The sequence below is a fragment of the Cynara cardunculus genome (assembly GCF_001531365.2).
Source record: "Cynara cardunculus var. scolymus isolate 2C chromosome LG 9, CcrdV1, whole genome shotgun sequence".
NCBI classification, from domain to species: domain Eukaryota; kingdom Viridiplantae; phylum Streptophyta; class Magnoliopsida; order Asterales; family Asteraceae; genus Cynara; species Cynara cardunculus.
This window is the reverse complement of record NC_037536.1, coordinates 4978592-4993145: the sequence shown is the minus strand read 5'-3', so window position 1 is coordinate 4993145 and position 14554 is coordinate 4978592. Positions and strand designations below refer to the sequence as shown.

Genomic DNA, 14554 nt, shown 5'->3' with positions numbered 1-14554 from the left:
TTCAAACGGTCTATTTACAAGTCCGAAATAATAGGCTAACTAATGACTAAAAATAGTCCATATATGTTTCCAAGTCAATTGGTTGGATCTCTCCATGGCTATATATACCTAAACATTGATAATTAATCTCCTCTCAACTAATTTGAATGCTTGATTACTTAGAACACTATGATTGGGGAATTTGTGAGTGTTGTTAGAAAATTATGAGTAGAAAACTTGGATCAAAACTTTGAAATCGTGTGAGAGTTTGTTTTCTTTAAGTGATAATTCGACTCATATCTGTTTGGGTATCACGAAATTCACTCGAGAATAATCTCAATTTTTCAGTTTCGATCTTGACAGAAAAATCGTTCCATTTAAACTTGGAGAATCAAAACCGCTCCTACATTAATGTCGTGAATAACTCCTATTAAATAGAAATGATTGTTGTAAATAAGGACTGAGGAGTTACAAATAAGACAAGTACAAATTAGTGGCAAATCATCATCTATGTAGAGCTAAACACATATGGCAATCCTTTAATGTGCTCTAGTGAACCATCAGCGAAATTGAACACCTGTGAACCATCTGCTAGCTAAACCTTCAACGAGCTGAACATAATTGAACCATTATCTAGCTGAACCTTCAGCTAATAAACCTATCACCAAGCTGAACATAATGGAAACCATCAGCTAGCTAGTGTACCTTCAACTATATAGAGTTGAACACAAGAGCTAATAACATGTTGATGAAAAATGCATGGCTTGTGCGTGCACAACCTTATGTTTCCAAGTACAACCTGTGTTCTCCCGATGACCAAAAGTGCACGGCCCGTGTACCGCCCTCTACCACTTAAACCCTCCTTTTACAAAGAGATCCAACAATCGCTACTTAAACCCTCCATGTACAAAGAGATCCTACAATGGATGGTTCTAATTTGCTTATACGAGTGTGCAATCCACACCTCCTAGCCCTTGTTATAACTTAACCAACAACCTATATTCTCTTATGAATCCAATTACCTAAAATTAACAGATGATTTCACTAAAATCACCAACACACTATTCGATCAGTAACATACTAATATACTTGAAATCATATCCCCAAGCATTCTTCATAAAAACAAATCACAAACGATTTATTTAGATCCCGCCATTACAAAGTTGCCATGAACGGTGGCAATAGTAGCTTTAAACCAACGACTTTAAGCTTATGCTATGGCATCAAGGTTCATCCAATCGACTTGTAAACATTTTTTTTGACTATTCATTGATCATAAAATGAAAGAATCAAAATTATTTTGTACCTTAACTGTGTTTGAACGTCTAGGATTGAACGCTTTTGAACCTTCGACCGATAAGCGATTTCCCTCCTTTTTTCGGTTAGGGTTGTTGGGTATTATTTGTTTTCAGATTCCCGTTTATTCTTTTGGTGGATGAATAGATTTAAGGATATTCACGAAACATTCACCAGGTAAATGCTTACCGATATACTTATCTTACAAATTGAGCATAACAAGTTTCATAGGATTAGCAAATTTGTCCAAGGGCTCTAAAGATGTTGCATTCTTTCTCTTGTGACCCACATTCAACTCATTTTCTATTTCTATTTCAATTTCCGCCCTCATTTCTTCTTTCCAAATTCTATTCTCTACCTTCTTTTCTTTTCTTTTCGCTTCTCAAGTAAAGCAACACACACATCTTTATCTTCTTTGCTATCTTTCTTACATATGGAAACGCCCTTCCCTTTTATTCCCGCTATGTGGTACTTTAACCTTATGATTCTCGCTTTACATATAAACCTGCATAAGTTACATTTGACCGCATCTTTATTTGTAGGATCACACAAAGTACCATAGTTCCATCCCACATCACCCGAATTATGTTTCAAGAATGACTCTGTACAAGAACTTGCTTCAGTTGAATTCAAATTAGAACGCCCATTACCACTAGCCATTAGCTAACCTATAGGGCATTTTTAAAAGTTCAAATTAGAAAAGAATGTAAAAAAGCAAGTCCCTGCTTTACCGTCCCTATTTGGTAATCAAACAACAAAAATCAAAGTAATGACATCAAAGAACAACAAATGAGAGTAATCGAACGATAATGAACATTGAACCCTAATCGATTCAAGCAATACATCAACATTCATCACTAATCGATTCAAGCATGAAGCAAACACAACAATACAACAACACTAATCGATTCAAGCATGAACATATTCCAAGTACACAAAATGGGCAAATACTAATCGAATTTTGAACTATACATATTCGAAGTACACAAAATGGGTAAAAATTAATTGAACAGATTCAAAATACGTGTGTGATGAACGATTGAGGAAAGCTTTCACTATGAATTAAATACAAATCGTGTTCACCAATATGCAAAGTGATGAATATTTTTCTAAATTTTAATCGTTTTCTGATCGTTTTAACCAATTCGAACTTTGAAGGCATAAGATTTTCTGACCTTGTCGTATGCTGAGAAGTAATTTAGGGTTTTTCCTTTTCCCTCATTTTGTTGATTAAGTATTGGCCCGTATAAACTATGAAGTTATATTTACATACTGGTGTTTACGGTGCGGTTTGGCTCCAAACCGGAAACCGTACTGCATATGCGGTTTGAGCATTTTCTGCTTCTATTGTAACAAAAGATTCCCCTTTTATGTGGAAAAGCCCCTTTTGCCTTTGCACTCGAGGGCCAATCTCCGTCTGGCCCGAGGAAACCTTTGCACGCATCCTTTACCTTTTGGGAGGCCGTTCTTGGTTCTCCTGTAGCTCGATCCTCTGGAACCACAAGAATCCTTAGTTAGAATTAGAATGGGAATCCAACTCAACACCTTTTGAGTGAGATTTTGAGATGCATGAAGATAACCAATTCGGTCGTTGTGGTCGGACTCTATTACGGAATTCTGACCACTCCTGATATTTGAGATCTTTCTCTTTGAATAAGATCCGGAGATTCCCGAATAGGTTAACCTTTCAAACTGCTACTGAATCCATGGGCAGGTAAGAGACAACCTGGCGAACCAAATCGCAAACCTCACCGCATATGTCTTAAACTGGAAAAAACCGCATCTCGAGATGTGGTGCGGTTTGTACCTAGCGCACTTTACACCTAGAATCCAATAATTATAAGATTAAAACTTTATTACATAATCAATGATAAAATGATCGTAGTCCAAACAAATAAAAAGTTTAAATTAAATCCGATTTCCAAATACATATTACATAATTAAAAGTAGTCTAAAAAACTAAAAATATTACAAAATACTTAAAAAGAGTAAGAAAACCAAAAAATATCACGTCATTAAAAATAGTCTAAGAAAACTAAAAATATTATGTAAATAGCCTAATTATTATACATATAAAATATAAATTAAAAATATATATGAATTATGCTGTGCGGTTTCAACCGCAGTTTGATAACTCAGAAGCACAAATATCACTGCGGAAGTTCTAAACCGTGCGTTGCGGTGCGGTGTGGACATTTGTGTTGTTTAGATGAAGACCCCTATATTTACATTCACTCCTATTTAAGTTTTAAAAATCTCAAATTCTCCCCACACCTTATAACACCATATCACGTCTTATATTCACGTCAAGGGGGTTAACATGGATGCAAGATCGTGCCTTAACGCCATAATGCCCCATAGCTGCACTATAACGCGTTTTTTAGAACATTGGTGAGGCATGGAGGATAAGAAATGAGGTGGTATGTGAACGAGGAGGAGATACAAAGAACAACCCCCAAACAAGAACCTCAATTTTTGCTAAATTTAAGGTGGATATATAAGTCAAAAATATAAAAAACAAAACTACTCCCTCTTCTCCAAAAATAAAGTTCCAGAGTAGAATTGACACACTTTAATGCGGAATTATCACACTTTTTAGTCAACAAAATGATAACTTTACTCGAAACCCAACTTTCATCCGATCCCTTTTGGTTTTGGAACCATTTTGAAATTAAAAGTCCGAATCAGCTTTTAGGGAATTGATTGACCATGTAACTGGTAATTTTAAAATAAAAAATTAACCCCAAAAAACCAACCGTCTCCTTCGTTTCCTCCTTGTTTCCCTCCCTTTGTGGCAGCTCCTAGCAGCCGTTCACGTCTCCACTTTCGCCGCCCTCCCTAGTCGACGTTTTCTTTTAGATACTTCTTCATAAGGTATGAGAACCTTCCCATTCATATACAAGCTTGACTGCGTTTATGTGTGAAAATGAATAGTTCTTAAAGAAAATAACATATGAGTCGCACTCATCAATTAGATTAAAAAAATACCATCTCAGTCGCAGTCGCATTCCTAAAGAACTGCCATTTGTGTACCCATTGTCTCCAATTGCCTCTGCAAAAGCAGGACATTACAGATATTACTGCATCTGCACTCCTTAGCAATTCAACATTATGCTATATGAATATGCATATACCCTTTTTTGGAAGGGTGTCCCAGGCTAAAGACTAATCCCGTACAAGAAATCAGCCACAATTGTTGTGTTCGTTTGAAATTGAACCCTTGGCCACATCCCTCAGGGCCTCAACCGCTACGCTACGCTACAACCCTTGTGGTTATACCTTCATTTACACACTTTTTAGATAATATGTCAAGATGGAATTACATATCATATTTTTATGTAGATCATTTTTAAAAAACAACATTTAGCTATAAATTATGACGACATGTTCCAAATAGATCCATTCTATTTCTATGATGGAGGTAAAATTGAATATTTGAAAGATTTTGATGTTAGTAACGTAGATAGATATTAGAAGCCTACGACAATGTATTGAAGATCTTACTTCATTCGAAGTTAGTCGAATGTACCTAATACAGATTTCGAATACCAGCATATGCTGATGTTGGAAGGTTTTTGAAAAGAAATACAAGTGCATTGTTCGTTTAAGTTAATGCCAAAGGGCTAAGGCTAAAGCATTGGGAGAAGTGGAAACGATTCTCATTGACGATTACGGGAAGGTTGGTAACTATGTATTTACAATTACTTTTAATATGATATTGTGTAGTTTAAACTATATATATGTATATGTATATATAGATTGCTTCATTGTATTTATCATCATTACTATGTGTTTACAATTTTTATTTTTGGAATAACCCCAACCCTTTATTATATTTTTGTTTAGAATTAAAGATGGACAATGCTAATCAACAACAACCTATTTCCATGCAATCCGAACCCGAACAAATCCCACCCTGAAATCATCAAGGTCGGTTCTCTCTACCCAACCTCGAAACACGATCGGGTTTTATCCCATTCCACCCGAACCCGTCCGATGCTCCCCCAATCCCACATAAGTCATCAAAACCAAACTCAGTTTGTCATGTCTAAGCTTAATTTCACAACATCCGTTCACCATCATCTAATTGCGCCCATCCTCAATGAACACGACTAGAATTTGCTTTAGCATCCTTCTCTTTATCACGTTGAACGAGTTCCTTCATCTCAAGTCAAGTCAAAATGAAGGTGATAAAGAGAACAATGCTGAATTTGCTAAACCCGTTAATGAATGGGATATCAAGAATGCTAAAATTGTCCTTGTTCAATGCCACATCCACCATACTTCAACAATTTTTGATGTACAATACTGCAAAAGAGGCATGAGATTTTATTCAGAAGTAGTATTAAACTACAGGACTTGTTCATCAATATTAGTTATGATCAGCCTTCTAGAGAAAACGTAAACAATCAGGACAATCCATTTCTTCATTTGTCTCTTGAGATACAAATCATCAAAGACCAATCACTGTTGGCTGCCCCTAAATTGAAAGGTCCTATTTGTGTTCAACAGTTTACTGATTATTTTGATCAATTGCACTTGATCAATTTTCTTATGGGATGGCACTTTCAAATCACCATGAGAATGTTCGATCAAGTCTATTAGATCACACACCAAGTGTCCTACCATAAATGAAGCTGTTGCTGAACTTATTAGTGTTGAAGCAAGGAGGCACCATAAAGTCCTCATCTTTCCAGTGACTCGGTTCTTCATACTCCTCAACGAGCAGCTCAGGCTTCTCTAATGGTGTCTGACTCGACATTACATGTTCTACAATCTACATCTCTGAATCATCCTTGAGGTACTTGAAACTTTAGTGGTAATCAATGTCTCTAATTCTGCAAGACACAGTTCTCTTCCAAGTGCAACTACTGTCACGATATATCACATAATTTGCTCAACTGCCCCGTACGTATTTGCAAATTTTGTAACAAGAAACACCCACGCCACTATGTTAATGACTGTTACAAGCATCTTAATCGAGGAAAACCGATGGTTGGTTCTGCTACTACATAACATCAGTTTCCCATGACATCTGGATCTAGCTCCTCAACATACAGTCCAGATGATCTTGCTGAAATGATGACGAATACTCAAGAAATGATGAATCAACTTATGTCTGGCTCTATGAGTACTAATGCAGTCAAGTAACATGGTTATTTGATTCTGGATGTTGCAATTATATGACATCCAAATCTGAGATATTTTCCTACAAAAAACAACCAGGACGTCTATTATCAGTATCCACAGCCAGGCCCGTTTCTGACATTTTTTAGGCCCTGGGCGAACATAAAAACAAGGGCCCCACTGCAAGAAACAAGGCTTTTAGCAACGACTTTTGTTGTCGTTAAAAATCCGTTTATCATTAGAAAGAGTATATAACAACAACATGTCATCGCTATAAGTTGTGACACATGTCATCGCTAAAAGGCGTATTGTCAAAGCTCACTTTTCTTGTAGTGACCTCCGGTAATAAATGTTTTTCATTAGTATAAAATTGAGTACAAGAAATGCTAATAATTTATTGAGTAAATAAATCTTATTTATCTTTACTATAGATATACAAGAGAGTACTTAAATTTACGTACTTTTTATTATGTAATTTTAAACCAAGAGTATAGAAACTATGGTTGATAAATTTTTATAAAAAGTAAAAAAATTTACTTTATAACAAGAAATATGTGTTATTTTGATACAAAAAGAGATTTCGTGTTAATGAAATAAACGTGAGGTCAATGAGAGATAAATAATAAAGAAGATTATCAAGGTTTTCTAGACAAGTAGACAAATGAAGATCAATAAGAATATGAAAGAAAAGATGATCTATTGAGATCTAGTAAAAATAAATAATGAATTAAACATATAATATGCAAACTCAACAAATGATTGTTTGAGCATTTAAATAGAATCTTGTGGTGTGGTGGAATCCCAATGAAAGATACATAAGTCAAACAATTGATGAAAATATTTAAATTCTATTTTCCTTTTTTTTTTGCTCAACTAAAATAAGATGTTAATATTAAAAGTTTATGAAACATGACATATATAAGAGACATTACTAAATACATCTAGTAGAAAAAATTTATTGATTAATCACAAAACCATGAAACACGTCATAAATCATAAGAACAATAGATTAATTGTAAAAAAAAGTAAAATATTTTATGTAGAAACAAAATTAGATAACAATAGTCAACAAAAACAATTAGAACAACATAACCAAATAGCAATAGTCAATAAAAATAGAAATTGATAAAAATATCTAACAAAAATATATAGCAATAGCAAGCACATGATCTTAACGTTGAATTGTTGAAGCACGAAAATAGTCAAGTATATAGAGATAACAATAGCCAATATCATTGGACTTTGTTGGAGATAAAAAAAATTAGAGGGGTAATAAACAATAGCATATAATGAATAACCAATTAATTTTTTTTTATTTTTTTCTCTAATGTAATTAGTTGATATATTTTTTGGCCCTTATTATCTACTAAATTATTTTTGTCTCTTATTATATGCTACAATTTTTTGGTTTCTTTAATTTATTAAATTTTTTTAGACTACTATATATTTTTAAAGGAAAAAATTTGGGCCCTTGATATTTTTGGGCCCTGGGCGTGCGTCCAGGGACGGCCCTGTCCACAGCTCATGGCACACGCCTTCTAGTAAAGTTTGGTGGTGAGGTATCCACTACTCAATTGTCTCTTTCTAATGCTGTTTACATTCCAAAGCTTTCTTTAGGCCTATTATTTGTGGGTCAATTGTGTTATTCTGGTCTAATCTTTCTTCTTCTGGTTGTGTTGTAGGATCACCAGGCCAAGCAGACTATTGGGATAGGCCGTAAGTTTGAGCTAATCTACCTTTGTTTGCCTTCTTCAGCAGCTCGTCCTTGGCCAATGTTCGCTGCCACATTAACCAACATTTTTTTTCCTGATACTTGGCATGCTCGTTTAGGTCATACGCATTTGAAAAACTTAAACTTTTAGTGTCTCGTGGTAGTCTCGGAATTATTAAAATTACTTATTTTTCTTGCTTGTCTTGTCAACTTGGTAAAAAACATGCAATGTCATTTTCTTTGAATGAATGTCAAGCTACTTCTTTTGATTTAATTCACTCGTATGTTTGGGGTCCTTCGCCACACCCTACCGTGGGTGGGTTGAAATACTTTGTAATATTCATTGACGATCGTACTCGTTTTACATGGATTTATCCGATGAATATATATGAACTTTGTCTGTATAATTCATACTCAATTCTCCAAAAATATAAGAATATTTCTGCCAGACAATGACATGGAATATGAAGCACCATCTATACTTACTTTTCTTTGCGAACAAGGAATCGTATCACAATATTCTTGTCCTATACTTCCTAACAAAATGGGCGTGCTGAAAGAAAACATCGTCACATTCTTGACACAATTCACACTCATCTTCTTTTTGCCAATTGTCCAGAACAGTTTTGGGATGAAGCAGCGTTATCCGCTATATACACCATAAAATATCACGACGTATGTACCTAGGGTGAATTTTCCCTATGGAAAGATTTGTACAAGTCATACACCACTTTGTAGAATTTCCATCCAACTCCTCTTCTTTAGCATCAATCTCCATATGAAGTACTCTAGACCTCTGTGCCTAATTACAATTTTCTTCAAGTATGGGGTTATTGCTTTGTCATGTTACAACCTCATGAACACTCAAAACCTGAACCTCGTTCTCGCTTATGTTGCTTTCTAGGCTATCGTATTCAACATAAAGGTTATTGTTGTGTTGTTGGAATTCCATATCTTAAAGACTTTGAATCTCCGGTCATGTCACCTTAAGATGTCCTCTTCGATCTTCAGTTTTCTTGTACCTCCTTCGTCTGCTTCTCCGACATCATTATATTCATCATTTCGCCTCCACCTCACCATGATACCCCCATTAATATTATGCCACCTGGTATACCATTGCCGTCTCCATCTGCTACAACCAATTGATCTTTAATTACCACATCAATTAATGTTTGATCCTCCACTTACGACTTCTCCTCAGACATCTACTGTGCCTGAGGATCCTAGCCACCACAAGCAGAACGTCGGTCTGATCGGCTAAGACAACTTCCCTCTCACCTTTCATGATTATCACTGTTATGTCACTCTATGTCATCATGAGCCATCATCCTATACAAAAGCTTCTTCTAACCCTCTTTGGCAGCAAGAAATGTCTGAAGGCACATACATGGGACTTTGTTTCTCTTTCTGAAGGCAAAGCTTGCATTGGGTCCATACAAAGTTAAGACAAGTCTGATGGTACAATTGATTGTTATAAAGCACGTTTAGTTGCCAAAGGATTCAATCAAGGATATGGGATTGATTATAAGGAGACATTTGCTCCGGTTTCTCGAGTTATCTTGAGCGAATCTTACAGATAGTAAAGTGACACCTACACCTTTGGAGCCTAACGTTCACCTCATACTAGGTAGGTTCGGGTTCTCCTCTTCGCGATTCTTCACCGTTAGTTGGTTCTCTTGTCTACTAATTGCTACTCGTTTTGAACTCGCATTTGTGGTACATGTGGTTAGTTGGTTCATGTATACACCACATTCAGACCATTATGCAGTAGTTCTTCGGATTCTTTGTTATCATAAGGGTACTATGTTGTCATGCACTTCATTTTCCTCCTTGGTTCCTCATGGATTCTCAGATGCAGACAGGGATGTGATCCTACCGATCGTCGATCTACAACGGGGTACTGTTTCTTTCTTGGAGATTCGCTAGTTTCATGGCATAGCAAGAAACGATCACGTACTGTAGCTGAATATCAAGCTCATGCCGCTAGTGTGGCTTCGTTGGTTCTTAGCCGACATAATGATTTTAAAGTTTGTTAGGAATCATGTAAAAGTTGATTCCATTTTGATGCAATTTTTCTTTAATTAAATTATCTTTTTTTAACTAACTCTTAAATATTTGCGAATTACAACCGATTATTATGAAAGTTCTATAGGATATGTGTATTGTTTTCATTTAATTACAATCAAATTAGACACAAACATGAAATGCATTCTATTCGAAAGTATTTTCACGATTCAAGATGAAAGCTTTAAAGCTAAATATACATATAAGTTAAAGTTCGTGGGTACGATAAAAACGTTTACAGAAGAACAACCTTATAATTATATCAATAAAATCAGTTTTTTTGTGCAAACCGGTCAAGGTTGGCCGAGCAATGAAGGCTTGTAGAACGCATGGCTTTGAGCGATCTCGATTCTTTCACGAGGATCGTTCAAGTTTTCATCTCTCAATGCCTGAAGAATTGCTCGTGGATCTTGTTCTCTGAAACCAGATAAAAACGATTATGATCATTAGAACCCATGATTTTGTTCACAAACAGATGCTCTGATTGCTACACGTATATAATATATCCCTCCATCTCAAAATAAATGTTATACCGTTCTAGAAAATATGTAATTATTACATTTTTCAATAACTAAATGCTTAATAATATAGGAGTAATGAATTTTTAAAGATAGTATTGGAAAGTAGACACTTATTTTTGAAAGTGCCCCCTTATTCTGGGTCAAACTTCAGTAGAAATATGGATACTTATTATTATTATTATTTTTGATTAACGTGGATATTCAACCTGCTATACGAACTGATCAATCCTTGGACGATCACCTGCTTTGTGGGTATCCCGAAGTCGAACCTCAGTGGCCACAAGGGGAATTTCATTCCTCCTTGGACTTAAACCTGAGACCTCCAGACACTTTTGGCATTTGGAGCCCAAGCTCAAACCAATCAGACACCACTCTTATGGTTTTAGAATAGGGACAAAAGAAGTACAAGAGAAAGAAAAAGATCACCTCTTTATAAGTATTTTGTATAGGGTTTTCAGGATGGGGCATAGCTCGACTGGTGCAACGGGCTTGTTTTCGTTTGGATGTAAAACGCTTAAGCTTGATTGACTAAGGAGTTCGAAAAATGCTCCCACCGCCGATACACCCTGAAAAGAAAAACCCAAGGAAGTTACAGTATCTCCGACCGTTTCTCTATAATAATTTCGTTAAGATAAAGAAACAAAAGTAACTCTACAAAAATATCACATTCAACTCTACCCCCTTTTACCTGGATCATCCCCTTACCACTGATGCTATCGCCCATATCGAGGCTTAGTTCACCCTTGGCGATCATTTGACCGTACCAAGCGTTACGCCCTTTCAGCAACGTCACATAGGTGTCGGCGAGCAACGGCCCAGCGAGCTTTTCAGGTTCTTTCGTCAACAAATGGGTGATGAATATCATCTCCGATGTGCAATGTGCGAAATACACGGATTTGCTGGTCGCACTTTCGTTGGTCAGTGCAGCTACCATTCCTGAACACATCCAAAAAAAAAAAACAAATGTTTTAACCATACAAACCCAGTATATCCCACCCGAACGTGGGTTCCATAGGGGTGGAATACATACAAACCTTAACCTCTACCCTAAAGAAAAACAGTTGTTTCTATCTAAACAAACCTAGCATGTCCCATCCAGAAGTGGGGCCAGGGCTTGCAAGGGTGGGATAGGGATGTACACATATCTGACTTCTACCCCATAGTAAAACAGTTGTTTTAACCAAATAAGCAAAGTATGTCCCACCCGAGACGGGGTCTATAGGGTGGGATGTATGCATACCTGCCATCGACTCCAAAGAGTAGTGCAGTTGTAACTCTCCCAAGTTGAACTAGTTCTCCTCAAACCCCTCTACCATTAGTTGGGTCAGAGGGGTGGGTTGTAAGCATAATTGGCCACAAAAAATGGAAAAATTTTTAAGTTGAAAGAACAGAACTCGTTACCGGCTCCAATTGCATAGACGTTTTTCAAGCCTCCCATGACTTCGTGTGTGACAAGGTCACTATTGTCCCATACGATGAAATGGGGTTGCCTCAGAAACTTTGCAAGCGGAATCCTCCACTTTTCAGTGCCACAGATTCGAGCATTGGCATACTCCTTGTTGTAAATCTCGGAAGCAATATTCGGGCCGCCAAGATATAGAATGTTCTCTATGGGTACCCCAGCTACAAGGCAAATACAGTAACATTTGAAACATATCGATCTTCAGGAACATTTGGCTTAACTAATCTAAGGAATCCGAAGAACATTTAAAGATATGACTTTTTGACAGGTTTCTAGGGATTCTTATATATGCAACTGATATTCTCAAATCTGTCAGAAGGTCATAGATTTAAAAGAAACTTGTGAGACAGTCATTCAACTGCTGGACCCGATGACATGGGCACATAATCTTGGCCCGGAATCACGAGCCTTGGTGCACCGGGGTTACATATTTACATAACTATTACGAAACAATATCACAATTGGCGAAGAGTAAAACATGCTTACTTGCCCGGCTGATCATCTGAGTCGGAGTAATTATATGCGGAACTGGATCCAAAGCGGCTTCTATACCCTTTGACAACGATACAATTATAGGCGGATTAATCCTCTCCTTCCAATACTTACCAATCTCTTCAAAAACCTCACGAGTTTCAGTCGAAGGCACGCCATTCACCACGATATCAGCATCCCAAACCGCCTCCTGCAAATTGGTCACAACTTTCATTGGACTAAGTGGCGTATCGATCATATTCAAGCAAAACCCGTCTTTCAAAATCTCGTCAGCATACAAAACCCGATCTCCTAATCTTGCTTCAACGTACTTCAAATACGCACACCGCCTGATCAACCTCCTTAAAACATCTTCTCGTGAATTGATCACTTCAAATAAGAGTTTGGCCGTCTCTCTATCGACAGATCTTCCTGCCCGCCTCCATATCCTGATTTGAATCTTGTCGCGAAACCGTCCATACGTATCTTGAAGCAAAGCTGCAAAAACACTCCCCCACGCACCCGCCCCAACTCCCACAATTTTGAGCAAATCACCATCGGATTTGCCAAGAATTCTACAGAATTCATCTAGCTTTTCCTCTAAACCATTAGCGTTCGAAATCGCACCATTTGAGTACAAACCAGGAGCCATCACCTCAATGTTACCAACCATCAAGATTTTCAGACAAAAAGATGATAATTGGATTCAAATCCACCTCTATGATCACTAAACTAGCATTCAAGAAAACACCCCACCTCAAACTCAATAAATACAGACAAAAAAGCTCAAGAATTTCTCACAAATTCTAGAGTTTTAGCAACAAACGCCATTGATAACTTGTATATTTATCTTCAAGATTCTTACATTTCCCATCTACACTGAACCTTTGAAAACTAAAATCAAAATCTTTAATAAATAAAAGAAAAGGGTACAATCTTTACTGGTAGAAGTTCTACCTAAATCAGAGCTACCCTTTTGGGTGCATCAACTATTTTCATATAAAAAATGAGGAGTGACTTCTTTTTGGCTAATCAGTGAAGAACCCTAACCCCCCAAAAAAGTCAAAATAGCTTTGTAAACTCAGTCAAAGTTTGTTCATCTGCCCAACAACAAAATAAATCAGATTAAATAGCAATAAAATAAAGGGTCAAGATAATGAAGAACCTTTTTGAGTGTGGGACACTATAAAGCTTCAAGATCGCTACTTTTCTGTCGATATTCTTCAAAGAAAACCAGAACCCACAAAGCAAATTGCTGGCATTGGTTGATCCTAGAGAGAGAAAGTGTGAGACAAGATTGTAATGAAGCAGAAATTGGGGAAAAAACTGATGACTCTTTGGGAGTGAATGGGAGGCATTGATAAAGGGGTGCCAAATCCTTGACATTATTATTGTTATGCAATTAAAAGCTTTGGAAGAATGGCGTTTGTGTTGCCAGCTTCAGCAAGGGGCATTAATATGGAGGGAGGTTGGTGGTTGAAGAAGCCCCATTACAACCGCTTTTTCTTTTTCTATTTCTATTTCTATTTCTACTTTTTTTTTTTTTTTTTTCCATTGATTGATTTTGTGCCTTTTTGGGTATGGGATTGGGATGGATTAAGCTAAGCATATTTGGGGAAACTACTCAAATAATCATTCCACCACCTATTTAAATTGGTTTTTAAGCCATTTCTCTTTTGAAATTACTCAAATATTACTAATATTCACGTCCCTAATATTATGGACCAGGCTAAAAGACAATTTTCTTTTTCAAATTCCACCAAGTTAGCAAGTGACGTGGATCTCGTTGTCATAATGGGGTTGAGTCTGATAATTCTTTTTCTGTCTTTTAGCCACTTATGCAATATTGCAAATTTGGAGATTGCATACGTAATGATATTTAGATAAATCCAAAAAAGAAATGATTAAAAGATCAAATTTTAA

At 36.5% G+C, this 14554-nt stretch overlaps 1 protein-coding gene across 1 annotated transcript; it reads right to left on the bottom strand.

Moving 5' to 3' along the window:
- Positions 1 to 10345: 10345 nt before the first annotated feature.
- LOC112518391 (probable glycerol-3-phosphate dehydrogenase [NAD(+)] 1, cytosolic) lies at positions 10346 to 13322 on the bottom strand. Its single transcript, XM_025126065.1, has 5 exons — positions 12647 to 13322; positions 12100 to 12321; positions 11387 to 11634; positions 11125 to 11264; positions 10346 to 10594 (listed from the first exon to the last, which is right to left on the bottom strand). The coding sequence occupies exons 1-5, from the start codon at positions 13302 to 13304 to the stop codon at positions 10471 to 10473; spliced, it is 1392 nt and encodes a 463-aa protein (XP_024981833.1). The 5' UTR covers positions 13305 to 13322; the 3' UTR covers positions 10346 to 10470.
- Between the last annotated feature and the right edge of the window lie 1232 nt (positions 13323 to 14554).